We start from the raw sequence: 22721 nt of genomic DNA, 5'->3' as shown, positions 1-22721 counted from the left end.
TCCGACACTTCTCGAAACCATCTCAGCTTCATCTTGGTCCCTCTCCATCCTCGCTCCTTGCCCATTCTGTCTCGATTCTGGGTGAGCTAACTGTCTGCTCAAAACATTGGCAATGCTTGATTGCCCTCGCAACCGCACTGCGGCGCCAGGCTGCGACCAACCTGTAACCTTCGAGGCTTGGACTATGCCTTCCCCAACCTGACGCACGGGGACGCCTGGTGAGCCTCTTCTGTGTCATCCTCCATCTTGGAAACATTTGCGGCCTCAGACGAAATCACCATGGACCACACATCCAGTACCCCCCCCGCGACGTTACGGTCCGAAGAGACCTGAGACCAGTGCCAAGCAGAATGCATAAGAGGTCAGTTTTTCCTTCGCATCAAAGCATGTTCTTCTCTCCATCGTGGCAGTGCCTCTACATTCCTTTCGCATCAATTGTATTGAAAACATTCGAGCAATTTTTTTCACACACTCCTTTTTTCCTGGTTCAGACCGCGTTGACCGCGAAGTCTCTCGTTCGATTGCTATCCCGAAAAGATCATCTTGATCCCGCACTCCCAAATCCAATTCCAAAGAAACATTTTTTGATATAAAAACTCCATACCGACACGATGAAGACATCTCAGCTTTTGACCTTGGCAGTCGCCACCTTGGGCCTTACAACAGGCGCCGTTGCTCAGCGGAATAACAATCGAAACGGTGGAAACAATGGCGGGAACACTGGAGCCTCAACAACGAATGCTGCAGCAGCAGCAGCTTCTACCACTGCCGCTGCCGCCGGAGGCAACAATGGCAATACGGGAAACAACAACGCAGCTGGTGGGAATGGGGGTAACAACGACCTTCTCTTGCTTGCATCCAACGTCCAAGCTGCGAGCAACTTCGCTGGTAACCCTGATGTGGCCGCTGGTCAATCGAACTCCGATACGTATGTTGTAGGCCTCTTGACTTGTGTACAGTGATCCACTTACTGACAACTCTCCCAGTGACCCAGCCAACTTCATCAACTTCTGTACAGGCAAGACCTTGACCAACGGAACTCAGAACACTGCCGGATCCTGCAACGGTGTGATCATGGGTGACATTCCTTCCAACAATAACATGGTCTCTGCCATCGTTCTCTTCCCCGGCCCTGGAGACGATTTGACCCCTAACCAGTCCTTCAACATTCAAGTCCAGCTCACCAACTTGGTCGCCGGTTCCTTTACTGACCCACTCACCACATACTACTCTGCTCCTCAAGAGCTGCAAGGCGGCAACATTGTTGGCCACTGCCACGTCACTGTTCAGGATCTCGGAAATTCCCTGGCCCCTACCACACCCCCAGACCCAAAGACCTTTGCCTTCTTCAAGGGTATCAATGACGATGGCAATGGCCAAGGTCTTCTCCAGGCTACTGTCGCCAATGGCCTCCCTGCCGGCTTCTACCGTGTCTGCACAATGAACAGCGCTTCTAATCACCAGCCTGTGCTCATGCCCGTAAGTTCTACCGAATTTGCACTTCCCCATCAGGAAAGTCTGAGACTAATCAAATGTAGGTCGCTCAACGAGGTGCTCAAGATGATTGCCAGAAGTTCACTGTAGGCCAGGGCACCGGAAACGCAGGAGGCAATGCCGGTGGCAACGCTGCTGGTGGAAATGGCGGCAACAACAACAACGCTGCGGCCTCTTCTACAACCGCTGCCGCTGCCGCGACCAGCGCCGCTACAGGTAACGGAAATGGTGCTGGCAACGGAAATGCCAACGGAAATGGCAATGGCGCTGCCGCCACCACATCAGCCGCCGCTTCTACTCAAACTGGTTCTACTGGCTCGAACTCCACTACAGGAGGGAATACTGGCTCTGGCCGTGGAGGAAGATTCGGTGGTGGACGAGGCCGCTTCGGCCGTGGACGTGGACGATTCGCCGCCCGAGACCTCATTGCATGATTTTCCACTCTATCAACGTGTGATGACGCCAAAAAAAAAGCACGAGACCAGAAAAGGGACGTTAGCCGTCCCCACATGATGCAGCATTATCTCTTTATTTTCTTTTCTATGTCATAGAGTGTATAACCAGAATCAGTCTTTCTGCTTTCGAGAGCCAGACGCCGGGGATTAGGTGGGTGTGTTTTAGCGAGAAACGACGGGCAAGGAGCGGCAGAGCTGGGGGCAGCAGAAGTCAGTGCCAAATGGAACTCTGATTTGGAGGCGGGCGTGCGGGATCGCGCAAGACCCGTGAAGCAAATTTAGCCGAGGGAATGGTGGGATAGTCGATTAGCAAGCTGAATTGAATCGAGAGACTCAGAACCTGAAATCGAATCCTCTTTTGTTCCGCGAGCATTGTGATACCCCAGATGCCTCTTAACACATGGAAAGGCGCTCAAGGCGCTATACCAACAAGAAGCTCGGTATATGCAGTGTGAGCGAGGCCCAAACTTGTCTGAATACCCAATCGCATCGGGCATCAACAAATTGATTGACCAAGGACACGCCTGGATGCGATTGCCCCTTGAAACATCGCCCTGCTTACACATAGAGGCCCAGTTCGTCTCAGAATAAAAATCTCTCACTACGGATATAGATGTCTCCGGTCTCGCCTCCCGGAAGTTCAGGTACCATGAACTCACCCACACTGCCGAGCACAGTTCTAGCCCATCAACTCTCCTGCCTCGACCAGCGGGTTGGGGGGTTCGCCTCACTGACCGTTTTGACTGCACTGACCGGGCCAGGCAGAGGACGGTCAGCCACCATCGAAACAACAACGGAGAGCAAGGACATTGGCTCCATCGCAGACTCGCAGACAAGCATGTTTCCATGGTATCTGGTCTCTCGTCTTCAACATTATATTCAGATCACTGCCGCCATGGGTCCCGTTCCACTGCTGGTGAACGAAATCCATTCGCCGTGGACGACATGGATGGTGTGCCTCTAATACATCTCCACGTTCCCTTTCTCCCAACCATGGTAGAGACAACGCGCTGGAAGTGCTAGCATGACGGTTAAGTCGCCATGTTCGCGGGTCTGCTGCTTACCATTTTCAAAATGCAGAGAGGCCTGAGTTGCGATTTCTTTCGGTAAACCCTCCTTGACCCTCCAAGGCCTCTTGACTAAGAATACTGGAGAATGTGCTGTGAATCAGCCGTAGAAAATGCGCCATCGACAAACAGTCGACCGTAGTGCTTTCGAATCTGACGTCATTTATTTTGTCCATGTTCAGATTCGTCTCACCAGGGTCCCACCTCCCAAACACTCAGTCAGTTCACTGTCCGAACGGTACAGGGCAAGGGCCAAGTCGCTGAATGTCGACCAAGCCTGATCATGTCGGAGCAACTGGACCGTCCTGGTCAGAAGGACAGCGCTATTTGCTTGTCCCTCAGCCCCGTCAATGCAGATGACAAAGAGTTGCATTCTGCGGTTCGCGCGATTGCAGTCTTCATCAACGCTGGCACGACCGATAAATGGCTACAGCTGAAGCTTTGTTTACACACGCGCAACAAGCTAGTCAATTACCTTCAATCCAGTCGCGCTCTCAAAGGCTATCGGTAAGAATAAGCACTTACCTTCAAAGTGCAGAGGGACTCGGGCCGACATTAATCCCGCAGTCACATCTACAAGTACTTGCCGAAAGAACAGGAGTTTTGGATTGGAAAGGCGTCACCCACACACACAGTCTCTGGTGCCCCAGTCGCGCGTCGCGTCGACACCCGTTCCCCCAGCATTGGCTTTAGGGTTGCCCGGGGCACAAGCCAAGGACGAATAGGGCAGAATGGAAGTGTACTGTCTTCTGGCAGCTGGAAATATTCAGTGTGTCATATGTCTCAAAGTTGAATGCGGTTCTATCCAGTACCAAGCGGGCTCCACTGCCTGTGTGGGTGCGTGAAATCACTATTTCTGACGGTCGCAGTTACAGGTTGAGCGTGAAGCGTCCGGTTGAGGACGAGGTAAGCACTCCACGTCGGTGCCATGACACGTCTCTTTTCCCTTCGTGACATCGACTAACCCAAATCTAGGTCTTTTGTATGGCCAATTGTTCATCCAAGTCGGGGTCGCATGGTCTGCCAGTTTCCCTGAAACATTTGGTTCCGCGCGGGAATTCCTAGGAAGAAACCCGTGACTGGTCTGCCGGTCTTGCTGAGCACCTCACAAAGATTCGTATCGTGGAGACAGAGCTCTGTCAATAACTCGACAAAACCCAAAACCTGGACAGAAGCACCTCCCCTCGAGTAGCCGAAGATACACTTGGGCGATAAACCGCAGCTCGAGCTTCCACGACGGTGTCGACCCAAAGAAGTCGATATTGAGCGTTTGAAGTTGGAGCCGAGGATCAGAGCGTGGATGGACGCTGTGGGCAAAACGACTGCGACTGTGTCGATTACCCAGACCATTCGCCATTGGAATTCCGCTTACCGACAGTGGTGAATGCTGCAAGTGCTGGTGATCAATTGTCGGGCGGAGGTGATCACCTGGACACTTTTTCGACTCGATACAACTGTTAAGGCTGGAGGATGGCTGACGGTGATAATGACTCCAATGGGTTGATGAGTTGGTTAAGGGCACAATGCTCGGCAAGTTTCGTTCGCGTTGGACTGCGAGAAAACCGGGTTCCTTTGGGGGCGAGGTCCTTGGTTAGAGCCGCGTCCAGCCATTCTCACAGCAGGATATGTGTGCGGCTGCTGCTTTCGTGCAGGACGTCGAGGACCGCGTCCACTGGCCATCAGTTCTATAGGTGAGATGAGTGCTGAAATCAATAATTGAGCCATTTGCCTGTGTGTTTCTGTCTGTCCTTCCCTCGACCGTCCATAGACAAACACTGATCAAGATCCGGGAAACGAGACCTGGGGACCACGACCGAGGCATCGACCAGTCAGATGGGCGGGAGTCTGGTTGCCATAACCTCATAAGCCTTCGTTGAGCCTGATATGCACCGATTGTGTGTGGACGACTCGACGGCTCGACGATTCGCCAGACTGTCTCCCGAGGCATGGAATCGGCAGGTATGGCTGAGGGGACGCCGTGTGCGCGGGGAACCAACCACCAAGCCAGTTACGGTTGCTCTGAATGGTGCAAATGGTGTTGGTGCTGGATGTATCAACAAACAAGAAAAGCGACCCCGCCCGTCCCTGGTGTTGACCTCGTCGTATTGACTCGTATGTATACATATTATCCGCCTGAATCTGATGGCTGCGACAGAAATGGCATGCTCACTGTAGAATGATCGCTCTACTGAATTGGGCTGCTCCTTTGCACTTGACAACAACAACTGCGCAGCCATGATTCTCTCCTTATTTCAGATTGCCGCAGCAGGCACAGTCCTGGGCGTGATTTCTCACCTGGCGTATTTCATCCATGGCGAACACCATCGGCAAGCATTCCAGTATTTTGTGGCCTTTCTAACGTTTCCCGTCATTGCAACCGCTGCGCAGGTCACTCTCGGGGTGAACCTGGTGTTGGCTGTCCAGCAGACCGCCGTCTTCTACGCCACATACCTAACAGGGCTATACTCGAGCCTTTTCCTCTACAGAGCCTTCTTCCATAGACTGCACTCGTTCCCCGGCCCGTTTGGAGCAAAGATATCGAAACTATGGCACGTCCGGAAGGTGGCTCCGACCATCGACAACTACAAGCACATGACTAGAATGCACGCGAAATACGGGACCTTTGTTCGGACCGGTTCGTGGCAGAGCTGGGCAGATGAGGACGACGGATGATGGTGTGTTTGCTGACCTTCTCAACAGGACCAAATGAGGTTTCCATCATCCATCCCGATGCGGTCGAAGTGCTTTACGGAGCATCCTCCAAATGTACCAAAGGTGCTGGATACGAAGGCAACTCTGACTTGACGTCGATGCATTCGACGAGATCAAGACGGCATCATGATCTCCGACGGAAGGCCTGGGCTCGAGGGTTCACGCAAAACTGTAAGGATAGCGTCGGACATCGAGGGCTCTACTCTGCTGACGACTTCACTGTTCAGCGCTCCGCGAATATGAACCTCGCGTCGAACGGTACACCCAAAGCCTCGTCGAACAGATCCGGGCCTTTTCTGGACAGCCGATCAACGCCGCACAGTGGTTCAACTATTACAGTTTCGATGTCATGGGGGATCTGGCTTTCGCGAAAGACTTCGACATGCTCAAGAATGGACAGAAGCATTGGGCCATCGAGATCCTCAATGCTGGGCAGCGCGGGATTGGAGTTTTTGGACCCGTGCCATGGCTGTTCATCATCATCAGCAGCATCCCTCAGATCACTAAAGAATTCCGGAGATTCATCAAGTTCTGTGAAGATATGATGGACGAAAGAATGAAGATGAAAGTCAACAGACCCGATATATCCTCTTGGATCTTGCAGTCTCCGCCCATGACGGACACGCGTTACAGCGAACGTGCCTGGCTCACTGGCGACTCGCGATTGATCATTGTGGCTGGAAGTGATACGACTGCGGCTACCTTGACGCACCTTTTCTATCATCTGGCCAAAGATCAATCTCAACTCGAACTCTTGAGAGAAGAGATTCAGTCTCTGAATGGCGATCTGCAAGCCTCCAAACTGCTCACTCTCAAGCATTTGAATGGTGCAATCAATGAGGCGCTCAGGCTTCACCCACCTGTTCCCAGCGGAGTTGCCAGGCTCACACCACCAGAAGGCATCACTGTGGGAGGTACATATATTCCCGGTAATGTCAATGTACTGGCACCTTCATATCCTTTGTTTCGCTGTGAGTTGATCCCTCCCGATGTGTGTACGGGCGCTGAAGATGATCCCCCAGCCCCAGAGTGTTATGAATATCCAGACGAATTCATTCCGGAGCGATGGTAAGCGAACAACCGTATGACTCTGTCAACTCACTCAGCTAATGGTCTTTTCAGGTACAGTAAGCCAGAACTGTTGAAGCGCAGCGATGCATTTGCTCCTTTCCTCATCGGTGAGCTTACCTCCCTGCCTCGTTCCATTGTGCTCTGACTTTCGTTTGCCTTAGGACCATATTCTTGCATCGGCAAACAGCTTGCTTTGATGGAAATTCGCTCCGTGACTGCTCAGATACTCTTGAACTTCGACGTCACATTTGGTCCTGGTGAAGACGGGACAACTCTGCTGGAGAAGACTCTCGACACCTTTACCATGGAACTGGCGCCCCTGAATCTGTGCTTTCTTCCGCGCAAGCACGAGGCCGAAGTCTGAAGGGGCTTGAACTCTGGACTGTATCAGGGCAGGCCGCCAGAAAAGAGAGCTGGTTGTCCCCAACTGTCGTTCATCAAACTTAGAATACCTTCAGCAGGCGGAGGTCATAATGTATCTGGATTCCTTAATTCCAGCCCCAGCATGTTGGGGGCTGTCTTCTCCCCAAAGATGGATGGGTGGGAATGACAAATGTTGTACAGACTGATGCTCTCGGTTATTGACAACTGTCTTATCGAGAGGGTAGTCGCATCGGCTTCTGGTTTGCGTACGTCAAATTCGAACGCCTAGACAGAGAATAGTGAACTGGGGCTCGTCACAAAGACGTCTACTGTACATGCTTTAGAAGCGCGGGGTGATTTATCAGCGATGATTAGAAATTGAAGCTGTTGTCCTTGCTCGACCTCCCGACTTTGAGGCGCGTGATGAGGGAAGCTCCAGGCACCGCCAGGCAGAAAGACGCAGACTGGCTCGCCGGGATTGAGAGCGCGCCAAATCACCTGACAGCGCGTTCTCGCGCATCTCGAAACTTCAGGCGTCAATGGCGTAGGCAATGGTGATGTCGATCCTCGGATGTCTGTGGCAGTAAAAGGGGGGACGGAGAGAGTCCCTCGTATTCCAGACAATGAGATACGTCGGCGACGGGACAATTTAACCCGCCTGGTTGCTATGAGTGCTCTTTCCACAGGCTGCGATGACAAACAATTTGCGAGAAGAGAATGGGGAGAGGAATATAAAAATGGCAACGCCAAAGGTGAGCTGGATTCTACTCCTTGCTCTTTTCTCAACGAGCGAGGCGAGCGAACGACGTTCTTCGAATCCGCAGTCAAAGAGAGTCACAGTTCTCGACTCTAGTCGCACTTCACCCTGCTTGACGTTGGCGATATATTCCAACCACAAGACCAAACACATCTCCGAAACCTTTGACGTTTTTAGAATCCAGGGAAGCCTTGAAAAGGGAAAACAAAATGGCCAATGTGAAGGTAAAATCAAATCGCCTACCTGCACCGGCGCCCTCCTTTCTCAGTCTCTTTCTGTTTGACTCCCCGCTGTTTTGGGCCTCGCTGAACCGCCTCCCCCGACCTTAGATCGTCTCGCAGGCTGAGTACCTCCCTCTCCGCCTGTCTCTCCTTGAGGCCGAAAAGGAGAACACGCGGGCTCGCGACGCGCTTGCCCGCCAACGACGAGCGCTGCCCGTGGTCGAAGTCACAGCCCCGTACACCTTCACCGACGAGGACGGGAAGGAGGTCAACCTCACGGACCTTTTCGACGGACGCCCTCAGCTGATCATCTACCACTTGATGTTCAGCCCGGACTGGGACGCCGCATGTCCCAGCTGCTCTCTGTTGGGCGACTCGGTTCCGGACCTGCGCCACTTGAAGGGCCACTCGACCACGTTCGTCGCCGTGAGCCGTGCCCCGATCGACAAGATCCGGGCATACAAGAAGCGCATGGGCTGGACGTTTCCCTGGGTCTCGTCCTCAGGGTCGAGCTTCAACTACGACTTCGGAGCCACGCAAGACGAAGCTGTCAAGCCCATCAACTACAACTTCAAGACCAAGGAGGAACTAGAGAAGCGGGGCATGCCCTACTTCGCAAAGGGCGAGCAACCCGGCCACTCGGTCTTCGTGCTCGGCGGGCAACTGACCGGCGTCGGCGACGAGGGCAAGGTCTACCACAGCTACAGCAGCTATGCGCGCGGTGGAGAGCCCATCATTAACACCCTTACCTGGCTGGATATGACTCTCTTGGGCCGGCAGGATGGCGTCAGCGGTGTGGGGGGATTGGGATTCAAGAGGCATGACGAGTACACGGCTGAGGACTTGAAGGGACTGCCGATTACGAAGATTGGTGCTTGAGGTGAGGACTCGGGGACGGTGTGGGTGTTGGGATCTGCTACTCAGTGAGGTGGTCGGCTCAGCTGTTGTTGGAATGAGATGAGGAGGGAAGCTGGATGAAAAGGTGTCGTAAGCAATAAATGCAATAGTTTTCTCTGCCTTGCCCTCCTTGCCTATTACTCAGCGAGTCAAGAACAGCCCTATTCGGCTGCTATCTTTTGGCCCCCATTGCCCCTATTGTCCTCCTGCTTCGAAATGGCGCCGTAGGCGTGCCCAAGCGTGCTCGGCGTCGAGATCGTTGGCCACATGCATGTCGAGTCATCGTTGGCCCAAAACTCCATCGCGCCTTCGGACCAATCGACCAGGAAACCGCTGTTCTTTGCTTTGAACTCAATATCTGTCGTCCTGCACGCCGGGCTCAGAGAAGATGCCCGCTACAACTTATTTCTGCACCTCGTTTGCTTGTTTCATCGACTCCGCAATGCCCGCTACTCGGCTCTCCGGACTCCCTAGGCAGCTAGTTTCAAGTGAGCGGACTGCTTACAAGAGCAAGAGAGAGAGAGAGGGCTATACGAAGCTAGCAATATGTGCTGTAAGTGGCGACTGTATGCGACACTAACGGGACTGGCCACTTTTCAAACAATTACCAAACGTACTCCCTCTCTCACTCCCTGACTCTTCGTTTCTACATCAAGATTGTTCCATGTTTCTGGCTCAATGACAATGAACACAGCTATTTCGACTACATGACACTTCAACCTCGAGGCCACAGCCTCTTTTTCTTCAGTTCAACATGTTCATAACATATACGCATGTGGATCAATTGAAATCCCGCGCCAAAAAATGGCAGGTGAATTCTTACCAGAACCTCCGGCGCAAGGAACTCAAGGCATCCCTGCCAGCGACAGACAAGACTGCGCGATCCAAGAGGCCTAAAGTGTTGGCCTGGAACCAAGTCCCAAGGGCATCTGCTGAGCTGCACGGGGGTCAAACTACGGGAGGACCGACGGGAACCAGGTCAGACGGTGCTGTCGAGGGCAATGCCGTTGTTGTAGCAGTCCCCGTTGAGCCTCCTGTACAGACAGCTCTAGAGAGTCTTCGTGGTGATCCTTTCAATTCATATCCCATGCAACCCTGCCGCCGAGTGCAATGGACTGTCGACTACTGTCAGCTCCCCCGACTCCGTCGAGCCCAGCCAGTTCAGATGGCATATGGGTAACATAAAACTAACACTTCCTAGTCACCCAAATATACGCGCCGATGAACGCGGTAAACTATCGAGACAGTCAAGGAGGCAACTGGCTCTTGTCGTACCTCTTCCGGGTCGCACTGCAGGCCGATCTACTTTTTGAATCCACCGTCCTTTTCATCTGGAGTCAGCTACCAGCGAGTCGGCTGGGGTCTTCTCCGGAAGAGCACGAGAGAATCTTGATGAGCGTTAGAGGAAGCGTCATGCCCAAGCTCCATCATCGTCTCACTGTGCCGCAGCTATGTTCCGACGATGTGACCATCCATACCGTCTTAGCATTGATGGCAGGAGATGTAAGGAGCCACCTTACCTTCTCTGCTACTACTAGAGGTTAACACATCCGATGTACCAGTTTCACCGCGGAAATGATGACCATGTCGAGCTACACCGAGAAGGATTGCGGCGCATTGTGGATCTCCGGGGCGGATTGTTAAACAGTGACCTTCAGCCTCAGACCCGATATTCTGTCACCGCGTGAGTCGCGTCACCCCTAATCGGCATCTCGAAACCCAGTCAGTTTTGACATCCTTCTACAGAACCGAGATGATGTGCGACTATGCGATCCGGAGGCGCCATCGCTCCCCCAAGACCAACATCACACCCGACAGCACGCTGACGTATCCCACTCATCCATATCCCCCCGCCCTGTCGAAGCTCCTGTCAGCTCTGCCCGAAGGGATCAGCGACATGGCCCTGAAAACGTTGCTGTCGAACCAAGTCATCCGCCTTCTTTACCGGATGTCCAAGACGGTCGAGAAGGGCCCCACAGAGTTCCCCGAGGATACATCCATCGCCGTGGAGATGATGCGCTTGTCGATGGAGTCGAACGCCAGCACGCTCGAGAAGGCCATTGTGACGCTCAGTTTCGTGTTCGGGAGGTTCCTCCTCGACGTGGCCACCGCGAAAGACCACCGTGTCAACCACTCGACACGCACATATCAGTCTATGAAGGAACAGCTGCACGGCCTGTGCCAATCGATATTCGGACATGTCGACAGGGCCGGCCCGGACTTTGTGGCTTGGGCGGTCTTCCTCCTCTCGTCCGCCAGGGCCGATTACGCCGTGCCGGCGTCCGTGCAGGACGAGATCCTCCGACAACTCCCCCTCACGATCCCTGACGTGAGGCGGTTCGACACATTTTTCGGCATGGTGAAGAGGTTCTTGTGGCACGAGAAGCTCGTGCCATGTCTGGAGGAGCTGTGGAAAAGGATGATGGGCCTGGAAACTTTAAGTTGAGAAAAGCGGAAGTCGAAAAGAACATACAGTGTTGATCACCTTTCTCTTATTTCTTTTCTTGTTTTTTCTTTTGCCCCCGCCGCTCTTGCGGCCATAATCCCAGCTCTTCTCTCTCGGTAAGCTACTACCTTGCATTACAACGTGTATCTGAATCCCTTATTGTCCAGCTCCGTGACATCATGCATCCCTCGTTCGATGGCCTCCTTCTCCTCATCAAGATCTGCCACACCTGAAGCGGCTGCTTCACGGTCTCGCCTCTTGTTCTCTGCAAACATGTAGACATACAAGACAACAATAGCCACCAGCTTGATCGTGTACCCGACGAGCATCGCCACGTAGGCGGAATGATATCGCGGCGCCTCGCTTGACTTGAATGTTTGCGGCCTGCCGTCTTCGTGTCAGTGGCCTGCTATGCGCAAGTTTGCTGTTGGACGTATGATGAAAAGGGGGACAGATATCCGAAAAAAATCCTCACCCAATTATGTTCCCCACGCAATACCCGGTGAAAAGGATCGCCGCTGTGAGTTGCTTTTTGGTATACCCGGCCACATTGGAGCTGACCATGGTCAAGCTCATGCTGAAGCCCAGGCCTTGGAAAAAACACAACCACAACCCGACCAGCCGGCCCCATTTGTTGCTATCTGGCAAACCGACGAGCAGCCCAGATCCAACGATGCAGATCGTGTTTGCCACGATCATGGTGATGCATCGGAGATTCGGCCACCTGGAACAGATGATCCCTCCACCAAGGAGGGCGACGAACTGGACGGCGCCGCCCGGGATCTGGAGATACTGTGTCCCTAAAGTGTCGACATTGAACGATTGAATCACCAGCGACGTGAACTGGGTGATTGCTGAATTCGGAATTTGCGCACCCACGGCCATGATGAACAAGATCCAGGTCTTTGGGTCTCTGAACGTCTGCCACATTTGGTAGGACTTGAAATGTCGATTTTTGATGCCCTGACGGTTGGCAGAGACGCGTTTGGCGGCAATCACTTTCTCGGCGTCGGTAAGGAATTTGGCCGTCGACGGGAGATCTGGGAGCATGACAAGGGCCAGAATACCCAGAGCGATGCTGATACTGCCGAATATAATAAAGACGTACATCCAGCGAGGTAGGCCGGTTGTGATATGGCCAACAGCATAGCCAATCAAGCTCGATTTGCTCTCAGTATCTTTCAATGGGGTGAGCATAGAAAACTTACCCCCCAAACATCGTTGCGATGCCATTTGTGCAATAGTAGGCCTCCAGTCTTAGGGGCTGCTCCAGCGACGTGTACCAGATGCTCATGATGAGAACAAAACCGGGGTTCACCACTGCCTCAAACGAGCCTAGCAAAAAGCGATTGACGGCAATGCCAGCAAAGCTTGAACAAGCCGGGGTCGTGATCAGGATAATCCCCCATGCGATAGTAGTGGCTCCGATCACCTTTCCAACTCGCAGTCTTTGTAAGAAATAGCCGGCCGGATACTGCGCCCACAGATAACCTGCATCGATCAACAGAGAAAATTTCAGGATCCCAGGCCAGTGCTTACCAAAATAGAAGATTGACCCTAACCAGGAGTAGTCTTGGCCGTGTAAGTTCGTGCCCTTCTGTAAGCCGTACACACTGGCATAGTTGATGCCATTCTTGTCGAGATATTGCAGCAGGTATATGAGAAAGAGGATAGGCACAATTCGAATGTCAAGTTTGCGTAGCACTCTTTTGGATTCGGCCGGGTCGAGCTCTTGATCATCGCTCCGCTTGTATAGATGGTAGTCATCGTCGAGGTCCGCGGAATTCGCAGGAAAGCTCGCAACTGAAGCAGGACTAGTCTGGAGGGTAGTGATCTTGTCGGCTTCGTTTGAAGCTTCGTTGGCAGCCATCTTGTCCCTCTGCTGGGGTCAAACAATGTAGTCCAACAAGAGCCATTGACGCTGAGATATAAGTAACTCTAGCGTTTCTTTGGATCTCTCTACGTGGAGCATCGTTCTAGAATGTTACTGCAACACTATCAGCCGTCTTCACAAATTGCTCCACAAGCACTGTCTTCCGGCCGCGATCCCGTCGTTGCCTTTGGACTCCTGGCGGCCATGATACCATATCGACATATGATCACGACATCCGCTAACGACCAATCAGGAAAGGGATCTCCCCGACAGGATGTATTTGAGCCAACAACTGCGTCGACAGCAATCGCATGCGTCTCGGTTGGAAGATACGCCTGGCAGAGGGAAGAGTCGGTATGTGACCATGGAGCCAGCTTTTTGTCGATATAGGAAGGTGAATTTAAATGAGACAAAAATCCATCTCGGGGTCCCGGGCCCCAGTCGGCAAACAACCCGATGGCGGTCTTTCAGAGATGCATCTGGCAGGCACGTCGAGTGTAGGAACCAATCTATTGTATGTCTATCAGCATGTAGTTGTGCTGCGAAAACAGGCAGCCAAATATATGCCACGCAGAAACTCCATGCTCAATTGCGTGGTGCCGGGGTGACGATTAATAGGGCCATCCTGACAAGACTCGCTCGTTTTTCATGGTTTGGTGTGACTCTGCTCAATGCGAGTGGAGTTCCGCTGCCATCTCCATACACTCCACTCGCAAAGACCTTCATCGTCCCAGAGGTCGAGGTCAGCTTGCTCACGACCTTCGTGGAGCGGTTCTAGACCTCCCTTTTCCAGAAGCCGCCACAACTCCCGGATTTGATCCAGGTAAGCCACACGCATAGGGTATGTCAAAATGACACGGGACGAGGACCCCGGTGCAAGCCAGCGGAGTATGGCTTGAGAGAGCAGTTCAGGATGCTCCTCTGAGTATATCGTGTCTGCGGCGAGAATTATGCGGGATTTGTCCTTATCCGCGTAGTACAATGTCCCGTCTTGGAGGGTCAGAGTCTCTGGGTTACTCCAGTCCAGTGAGCCACTTTCAACAAGGCCCTTCACCGTGGCAGCGTTGAGTTTGATATTACCAGCGAGTCCCGGCACAATTGATGGGAGGTCTGTGAGGATCACTGGTGATTTCCACAGAGCCGCTGCAGTCAGACCGACAAGACCAGTACCGGCACCGAGCTCCAGGACTGGTATAGGGGGAGGAGAGGAGAGATCGATAGACAGTTTATGGAGTAAGCTCGCGAGCACAAAGGACGATGCCCAGGTCTGCAGACTTAGGCCTTGTGCGCGTAAAGCTGGCTCTGCTATGTTGAGGCAAAGGCGGACATCCCTTCCGCAGGGGATAGAGAAATGTCGAAGCATCTGAATCTCAGTCGGTTTGGCTCCGCTGGACGTTTGATCAGGACAATAGGCTATGTCCGTCACTTTTCGTTGGGAAAATCTTAACAATATGTGATACAGTAGTCAAAGGAGTTTCTTCGGTATGCACGTGACTATTATACGGGCAAGCAAATGGCCAAAATAAAAGCAGCAATTTGCGCAAAGTCACTCACCTTCGTACCCATTACTCTCTCTCTCTCCGACTCTGTGGCACCACACCTCGCCACCATCGCCTGTCCTCCAATTCAAGAGTCGCGGCCATCTTCATTGCCAATGTGGCTCATAGTGACCTCCTTTGCTCCAACGTATGGTCAATATCGTCCAGTGCCTGATGATGGTGGCTCAACACCTTGATGGGATTCGTTCTGTGGCAGTTCCTCTCGAATGCTCCAGAAACGCGGACAAAGGAGACGGCCCAATGTGGAATCCAATCCGCATACCAGCCTCCATGCGAATCAACCTCATGATTCTGTTGCTTTGTCGACATGCCTTTTTGGGAGTGCTCCTTTTCCGGAGCTTCTTCTCGGCTTCTTTGGGTTTGCCTGTTCAGACCGGTTTGGAGTCAGGTCCGGTTGAATGCACTAGAAAGGCGACGGAGATTTATGGTGGAACATCCGATAAGTCCAAGCTGACCTCGATTTTGCTAGGCCGTTGTTTCTTTTCTTCAGACATGAGCAAAATCATCGAAACAATGTAATGATATTCCAGAAAAGCAATTCAGACTCGTCACACCCGCGTTAAGGGGTCATGGCTTCCTTCCCCTATTTCTACGTTGCCCATGGCGCCTCCTCGGACCAGGCGAATGCAAGATTTTGACGATCAGTCACGCCGTTGGGCAGTATGAGGCTCTGGAAGAGCTTGTCAATCTCGAGTCACCTGGGTCTGACCGCACTGATGTTTTCGTACCCTCGATATCACCAAAACGGTCACCTGTTGGTTGAAAGGCGTCTTTTCCCGCCTACAAGATGCAGTTCTGACTTAGAGAAGGGTCATGACATTATCGAACCCTGGACTTTTGTTTGACAAGGGACTTAAAGTCAGCCTTCGAACGGTTCCCCTTTTCTAGAAAGACCTATCTATCCATGCGCAGAGCTTCCCCCCCAAGATCTGATAGCTTCTATAACGGCGGTTCCAGATCAGGAGCTTTATATTGATTATGCGCCTCGCCGAGCGGATCCTTGTGCCAGTAGGCGTTTGGCGAATCACCTCGAGTCGGCTTACCACTGTTATGGACTTCTTCGCTTGGGTATTGTGACCTCTGCCTCCGCTGAGATAGTGAAGATATGTGAGTGTCCTCCCTTTTCCGGTTCTCAACCATGGAACGGAAATACACAGAGACCTACGTCACGATTGGCACTATCATGACTATCAATCATGGCAAGGGAGTCGCTCCCGAGTCGACCTTACTCCTCGAAAATGTACAAGGATCCGCCCCAGTTGCAGATCGAACTCTTTGAGCTTTCAAAATCTTTTGTCGCTTATCGTTCTCGACAAAAGTTTTCCTTGTTGCTTGCTTTACGACCTCTCACATTCGAACGACCACAAAGAGGCACGGTGACAGCAACCGTGTTATGGCCTCAAGGTTAGCCACTACCAAATGGCGATGATCCCCCAAAGAGAGGCGCACCCGTCCTCTTCATTATCACTTGTGCAGCAACGACAATAGTGGTGATACTGACTTCTTTCCCTTTTTTGATATTACAACATCCCCTAGCATGGATGATGCACTGCCTCTTGCGGGCTTTGTATGTCTCACTCGCAACCTCATCCATTTTGATCTGCCAACGATTGCTAGATATTGTCTATTGGACAGACCGTTGCGCAATACAAGGCTCTCACAACAACTGGGTGGGACATACATCTTTGGGATGTCCCTCTATATCGGCTGCAATACATTCGGCTGCTGCTTGGCTCATCGAACTTTTCTTCCTGCTCATAAATGCTCGCCTCAAGATCTCGATCGTGCTTCTTTACCACAAAATATCATCAAGAAGCCACAGCATATGATTCATTCAACTCACCCGGACGACAATCACATTTACCGTCGCCCTTACTGTTGCCCTGGTCTTGGAGCCAGTTTTCATCTGTCGACCTCTAAGTCCGTATTAACAGTCTTACATTCTGGAATTTACCGTTGAGTATATGTGCGGCAACGACATGTTGCCAGGGTCTTTAGTGCTGTGCTTCCTGTCTTCTTCGGCAACTACGCATCAGTTTTGCCAATGCAGTTAGTTCGGGGTCTTAATTTATCGAGTAACTAGGGGTTTGTCTTGTATACCCTGTTTTCTGCAGGGCTGATGACGGTTGGGATTGACATTGCACGGATGATGTTCCTTGTCAAAGTGACCACAACTATCCACTGGCCGCATCGTCGTGACGTGACTTGGTACGGGTGGCCGACTTCTGTAAGTTGCAAAATTACTCGAACTTCAATAAAATGCTAAAGGCAGAGCAGGCTCTGACTGGCAGTTGATAGAAGAGGGCGTGAAACCCGTCTTAGAACTGCCCAGAACTATTCAAATGGCGGATGCCATAAGAGAGTTCGAGAAGAATGCCGTCATTGCGCCGATTGCTTCTGAAATTCCCGGATATCCTCAATCCTCCTCCCCAAGTGCCGGAATGACTCAAGGAATTCGCTACTCGGAAATTTGGGAATGTAGCTGCTCAGATGATCATCTTGAATGGGTCAAGGTTCGAAGCTTTGATTTCCAATACTTCCGGGATTTTCTTAGCGTTGTCTCTGCTCACCGAGCGGAATACATGATACGTCAGAACCCAGTAAGTAAAGCCTTGAGCGATGCCGTTGTACACCATCAAGAAGGGCACGGAGGTTCGAAGGTACTTATAGCATTCTTGACGCTGAGCTTGCTGCCGATACAAGTGGAGAATATGGTGGTTTCTGCATTTTAAGGCGCGAAGACTTTCGTTGGGCAGACCTAGAATTCCTCGCCCCGACATGGCTCGGGACAAAGAATAGATCCAATAACATCGAATCCCCAGACAGATGAGCTCGTCTCACCATTTCCATGTAGAGAACTAATGACTGGATATTCAATTGGCTTCATCCGGGGTACCATGTTGCACTCATAAAAAGTCCGAAAGCAAACTAGCTTGAATTCTGGGTCGCCTTCACATTCAATATAGAATTAGAGAAAACAATGGCGTGTGGCATGCTAGAGAGAAGACAAGGATAATCTACATGGTTTCTGAATGAGTATCAAAAGACTTGCGTTGTTTTGTTTGCAGAAGTTCAGGAGTTGTTTTTGGATGCAACGGTCGACTGGTGGTAATTGCTTTTGAAGGCGTTGTGGTCCGGCGTAGACCTTGGTGCGCAATCCCTCAGCTTCAATCGAATTCCCGAACTCCGACTTCAATCCGGCAACAAGATTCTTTCGGTTTTGCCCAGGTCCAGAAGACGGACACGAATCCCGTATTCCACAACATGGCGTCTGCCGCCCGCGCCTCGAAATCTATCAGCAATGGACTCTCAGCTGTGAGAAGCCGATTTGTTTGTCGAACCTGCAAACATCAACTTTTGCAACGCGAAGCACAGCAGACTCGACAATCCTCAAGCCTGTCATCTAGAGACCCCATTCGTCGCGCCGCAGGCCTCGTTAATGAACAGCGCCGCCACGTCTCCTTCAATTCTCTCCTCAGCCGCTCTCGGCCTTCCGAACAACGGTCGCAGCTTGAAGAGGCCGAGGGCGCCGTGCCGATCGAGGAGTATGTCGAAGCGACCACCTGGGATGGTCTGGAACATTTGGGCCATCAGGGACATTGGAGAGATCTTCCCGCTGATCCCAAGGACGACTATGAACCGTAAGTCTCCTTTGACCCCAACCGTATATGCCAGTGATCTGAATCTGGAATTTTTGTAGCTGGCTCGATCCAACCACCGCAACACCTCTCCAGCGCGACGAATTCCTTTCATTTCTCTACATTTCCATTGTCGAATGTCTTGCATACAAGCAACTTGGCAAGGATCCGACGATTCTTTTTGAGCAAGGTCCGCCCGACTTCCATGGTGATATGACTTCTCTGAAGATCAAACTGTCGAGCTCTGGAACGGTGTCACATCTGGAGGATCCGTGTGGTGTCTTACAGAAAGCCCGCGAAGCGCCGAGGCCAGAATCACAGAGACAAGAAGAGATTGAACTTTCCATTCCCGAGGTCGAAGAACAGCTCGCTGATGCAAAATTTGATTTCAGCGATCCTCTCACATTTTCTGTACGTTCTGTTCTTGCGCACCCCTTGCTGCCTCACGTATTTCTCCAATCCTCAAATTGGGTTAATCTGACTCGTTCGGCGATAGATAGTCAAGCGCTTCTCCCAGCTCACCTCCCACCGGGTGCCTGACCCCCTCCTTAACACCGTCTTGCGCGGCAGCAAACCCCTAACCACCTTTGTCGATTTGCTCACTCAAACCGCAAAACCCAAGCCCAAGAGATTCGCAGAACTGTTACTTTCCAAGCAGAAGAAAGCACTAGATTTTGCGGCAAGGGAACAACTCCGCGCCGAGGCTGAGGGGACACCATTTTCGGATCAAGCAGAGGAAGCGATCTCTGGACAATCGAAAAATCCAACCCAGAAAAAGGCGAAGAAGCAGAGGCAGAAGTTCCAGCCCCTCGGGCCCAATGTGATGATTTTCCCTCGCCGTGAAACGCAAGTTGATCGCGAAATGGAGGTTGGCCGATGGAAGGTCATCAAGCGTGAGCTCGAGGATCGGGGTCTGCCGGTGTATCCGCTTCCGAAGCTGGTACCCGAGGGTGAAGAATGGAGGAAGGAAGCAACGTCAGGGGGAGTTGTGCAGAGAAACATGTGAATGCAAGCAAATGCCCCATGTTACCACAACCGCATCGGCACAAAAGCTTCTCCCCAGTTGAGCTGGAGCTCATGCATGAAGAAATCATCTAGGGTGTGCAATGGCTGGGTTTGGACGGAGACCAGCAGCATACCGCGCCAGAGAACGTGGGAAAGTTATACGGGGGAGAAAGAGACTGTAACGTGGACGCAATACATTCTCAAAAATGGTCGACCTGACGGCCTATATTCGATGTAAACGTTCTGCGTGCTCGGGTTTACACCTTTCGAATGTTTTGTGTATACTAAACTTTTGTCAACTAATAGAGAATGAGCATGCTGATTAATGGCCGTCGAAGTCATATATGTACAACACATGCTGCAGATTGTCGCTAGGCCCTGAATTAACATGGCACCTTTTTTCCCTCTAAAACACGAAGAGAAAACCAGTATATCGAAATGATGAAAGCGACGGGAGGGGTGAACGGCTGAACCCCCAGTCCGAAAGGTGACCAGTGACAATAGAAAGCAGTGACTATTTGATGTCGCTTGTCTCTTTCGTCTCGGCTCAGGTCTGGGAGAGGTTAGAGTTGATAGGCTGAATGTTGGAGGAAATGTGCAGGGTTGGCGAGGCAGGAGCTGGCGTTGAGTATTGCAAAGTCGACCGGATCGAGGCACCGTGTGAGGCATCAACGGACCGTTCCTTACCCTTGGAGTCTCCTTTCTTGTTGACGGTGTGACAGGGGAGAGTTCTTACTCTCTGACGAAGAGGCCTGCCATGCCCATGCCAGTGCCAATGCACATACTCACGACACCGACCTGTCCCTCTTGCAATTGAGGCATCAGAGTCGCGAGCTGTCTGGTCCCAGTCATACCCAGTGGGTGACCGAGCGCGATCGCTCCACCTCTTGGGTTGACCACTTCCGTGTCCAACCCCAGCTTTCGAATGCAATAAAGAGCTTGACTTGCAAATGCTTCGTTGATCTCCCAGATGTTCACGTCTTCTTTCTTCAAGCCAGTATAGTCGAGGAGCTTCGGAATGACCACAGCAGGACCAACACCCATCTCATCTGGCCTGCACCCCGCGACCTGACTGGCTGCCCACTTTCCGATAATGGTTTTAGTCAGGCCGAGTTCATTGGCGGTTGACCGGCGCATCAACAATGTTGCAGCAGCACCATCCGAAATCTGGCTGGAATTGCCCGCCGTCGAGAATCCATCTTGTGAGAAAGCGGGTTTTAGTTTGGCCATCCTCTCGAGGCTAGCGTCGTGTCTGATACCGTCATCTTTGTCGACCACAACTTCAGTGGGAGGTGCATCAGGGTGCTCTGGTGCATATTGTCTGACCTTGACAGGGACGATTTCCGAGTCGAACAGACCAGTTTTCTGCGCCTTTGAAGCTCTGCGATGTGACTCGGCAGCAAAGGCATCCTGGTCTTGTCGATTCACACCGTACCTCTTTGCCACATTTTCGCTAGTGAGGCCCATAGGCATGATGCAGTCCCGTGCATTGTCAATGGGGCTATTCCTGAGTTCGTCCCAGAGCATGGTGGGAATCGCCTTGCTTCCATAATTCTTTGTCATGCTCTCCATCCCTGCGCCAATGCCCACGTCAATCTGCCCCATAGCAATCATGTTCCCAATGCTTGTCACGGCGGCTAGACCAGAACTGCAAGCTCGGTTTACCGTGTGCAAGGCCGTCCGCTCATGAAAGCCAGCGTGTAACTGTGCCATACGAGAGGCTTTTGATCCGCCCAGTTCAGCAAGGACCACACCGACCGCAATGTCGTCGATTTTCGCTGGGTCAAGGTTCGGGTTCGCAGCGAGGGTAGCGCGTAGGACGTGGCAGAGAAGTTCGTGGTCGTAGGTGTCTCGAAAGCCCCCTTTGACGGCTCGGGTGACTGGGGTTCGTAGCGAGGAGAGGATGACAACGTCGCTGGGTTGTTTGGCGAGTATCTGCTTCAGACCTTTCGCGGCTGCCATGTTTGATGTCTTATCCCGAAGGGAGTTTGCACCGGCGCGATTTCAGACAGCGTGTTCTAAATTGTCTATGTTTACAGGAAACTTCAAAAGCAAGAAAGAATAGCGGTAATACTGGGGTAAAATATATATAGGAATGTAATCGTGAGAAAGACATGTCCGTCGGGTAAAGAATATCACTCAATTGAACAAGTCGCCATCGGAAGCGGGCAGAGGCCTCGGAAGCAACACTCGGCTCACAAGCCCCACCTGGGGGTTGCGGCGGAGCATATAGGCTGCGGTGGCAGTATATGCGCTGCGGTAAAGCATACATACCCAATATTACAGTCTACAATGGACATCGTCACTCGCTTCACCTTGATCAAGCAAGAGTCACCAGGCGGAACGAGCTGACACTCTGAATTGAGGCAAAGGCCACCAGATGGAGACAGCTGCCTCTTTTATGCCTCACTCCCTCATAGTCGATTTCGTGTGACTGCTTCCCAACGGCCCTGACAAAGTTACCCCTTGCCATTTCCGTTCTCTTTTATTCCTTTTCTCTGTCTCAGGTTCCTCCCACAATAGTTCCTAGTCTTGTTTAGTCCAATATAGACATCCCGTCATTTTGATTTCTCCCCTCGCTTCACAGCCGACAAGTTACTAAAGAATATAAGAACCGGGAAACGAGCTGGGGGGATTTTTACCATAACTATTACCTCGAAAGTTCCACGTCTCGCAAATGATGTGGTATGCGATATTCTTGCGCTGTCTAATGAGGGCATGCAAGTGACTCGTAGACAGACTTCTGGTCCACCGTCATCTCCCTTAGCAGAGTTTCATCCGAAGATAAGGATCTGCTCCAGGGAAAAGGCCAAAGCACAATGACCCGAAGTCCCCGGCTCAGCGCAACAGGTGGGAAAGCTCTGCTCGTATACCTCAACATGATTATCCTAATCCCCGGGAAAACGATGATTCCAGCGACATCGATGACTACCCAGTGATTCTAGCCAAATGCAGAGATACTGTTCAACCTGCACAAAGTGATGGTGATGGTGTTGACGATGGCGAAGCTTTGAACGTTGAATATCTCGACAGCAAAGTGGCTCAGTATGACTAAATCTCCCACCTCCCTCGGCTAGAGCCGATGGAAGTAGTGGTGACCACAGGAGGCTCTCCTTCAGATAGATGCAGAGACCGCGTCGGATTCCGTGGGCAAAGTTGATCA

At 52.0% G+C, this 22721-nt stretch overlaps 8 protein-coding genes across 8 annotated transcripts; 5 read left to right on the top strand and 3 right to left on the bottom strand.

Moving 5' to 3' along the window:
- Window positions 1-611: 611 nt before the first annotated feature.
- On the top strand, window positions 612-1928 carry Z519_12530 (uncharacterized protein; the record flags this gene model as incomplete). The annotated part of the gene is made up of 3 exons (XM_016770235.1): window positions 612-928; window positions 987-1479; window positions 1539-1928. The coding sequence occupies 3 exons, from the start codon at window positions 612-614 to the stop codon at window positions 1926-1928; spliced, it is 1200 nt and encodes a 399-aa protein (XP_016613577.1).
- Window positions 1929-5251: 3323 nt separating this feature from the next.
- Window positions 5252-7163, top strand: Z519_12529 (uncharacterized protein; the record flags this gene model as incomplete). The annotated part of the gene is made up of 6 exons (XM_016770234.1): window positions 5252-5651; window positions 5717-5899; window positions 5956-6699; window positions 6751-6796; window positions 6851-6906; window positions 6961-7163. The coding sequence occupies 6 exons, from the start codon at window positions 5252-5254 to the stop codon at window positions 7161-7163; spliced, it is 1632 nt and encodes a 543-aa protein (XP_016613576.1).
- Window positions 7164-8128: 965 nt separating this feature from the next.
- Z519_12528 (uncharacterized protein) lies at window positions 8129-9019 on the top strand (the record flags this gene model as incomplete). The annotated part of the gene is made up of 2 exons (XM_016770233.1): window positions 8129-8143; window positions 8249-9019. The coding sequence occupies 2 exons, from the start codon at window positions 8129-8131 to the stop codon at window positions 9017-9019; spliced, it is 786 nt and encodes a 261-aa protein (XP_016613575.1).
- A 772-nt stretch (window positions 9020-9791) lies between these two features.
- Z519_12527 (uncharacterized protein) lies at window positions 9792-11483 on the top strand (the record flags this gene model as incomplete). Its single annotated transcript, XM_016770232.1, has 4 exons — window positions 9792-10164; window positions 10239-10540; window positions 10600-10721; window positions 10784-11483. The coding sequence occupies 4 exons, from the start codon at window positions 9792-9794 to the stop codon at window positions 11481-11483; spliced, it is 1497 nt and encodes a 498-aa protein (XP_016613574.1).
- Window positions 11484-11617: 134 nt separating this feature from the next.
- On the bottom strand, window positions 11618-13353 carry Z519_12526 (uncharacterized protein; the record flags this gene model as incomplete). Its single annotated transcript, XM_016770231.1, has 4 exons — window positions 11618-11867; window positions 11959-12642; window positions 12692-12974; window positions 13023-13353. The coding sequence occupies 4 exons, from the start codon at window positions 13351-13353 to the stop codon at window positions 11618-11620; spliced, it is 1548 nt and encodes a 515-aa protein (XP_016613573.1).
- A 649-nt stretch (window positions 13354-14002) lies between these two features.
- Window positions 14003-14719, bottom strand: Z519_12525 (uncharacterized protein; the record flags this gene model as incomplete). Its single annotated transcript, XM_016770230.1, has 1 exon — window positions 14003-14719. The coding sequence occupies one exon, from the start codon at window positions 14717-14719 to the stop codon at window positions 14003-14005; it is 717 nt and encodes a 238-aa protein (XP_016613572.1).
- Window positions 14720-18179: 3460 nt separating this feature from the next.
- Z519_12524 (uncharacterized protein) lies at window positions 18180-19559 on the top strand (the record flags this gene model as incomplete). Its single annotated transcript, XM_016770229.1, has 3 exons — window positions 18180-18556; window positions 18616-18964; window positions 19050-19559. 3 exons carry the CDS (start codon window positions 18180-18182, stop codon window positions 19557-19559), a joined length of 1236 nt encoding a protein of 411 aa, XP_016613571.1.
- A 731-nt stretch (window positions 19560-20290) lies between these two features.
- On the bottom strand, window positions 20291-21520 carry Z519_12523 (uncharacterized protein; the record flags this gene model as incomplete). Its single annotated transcript, XM_016770228.1, has 1 exon — window positions 20291-21520. One exon carries the CDS (start codon window positions 21518-21520, stop codon window positions 20291-20293), a length of 1230 nt encoding a protein of 409 aa, XP_016613570.1.
- Window positions 21521-22721: the final 1201 nt, after the last annotated feature.

The sequence above is a fragment of the Cladophialophora bantiana genome, assembly GCF_000835475.1.
Source record: "Cladophialophora bantiana CBS 173.52 unplaced genomic scaffold supercont1.30, whole genome shotgun sequence".
Taxonomy (NCBI): Eukaryota; Fungi; Ascomycota; class Eurotiomycetes; order Chaetothyriales; family Herpotrichiellaceae; genus Cladophialophora; species Cladophialophora bantiana.
Note: the sequence above shows the minus strand (reverse complement) of the source record. Positions and strands in the feature narration are given on the sequence as shown.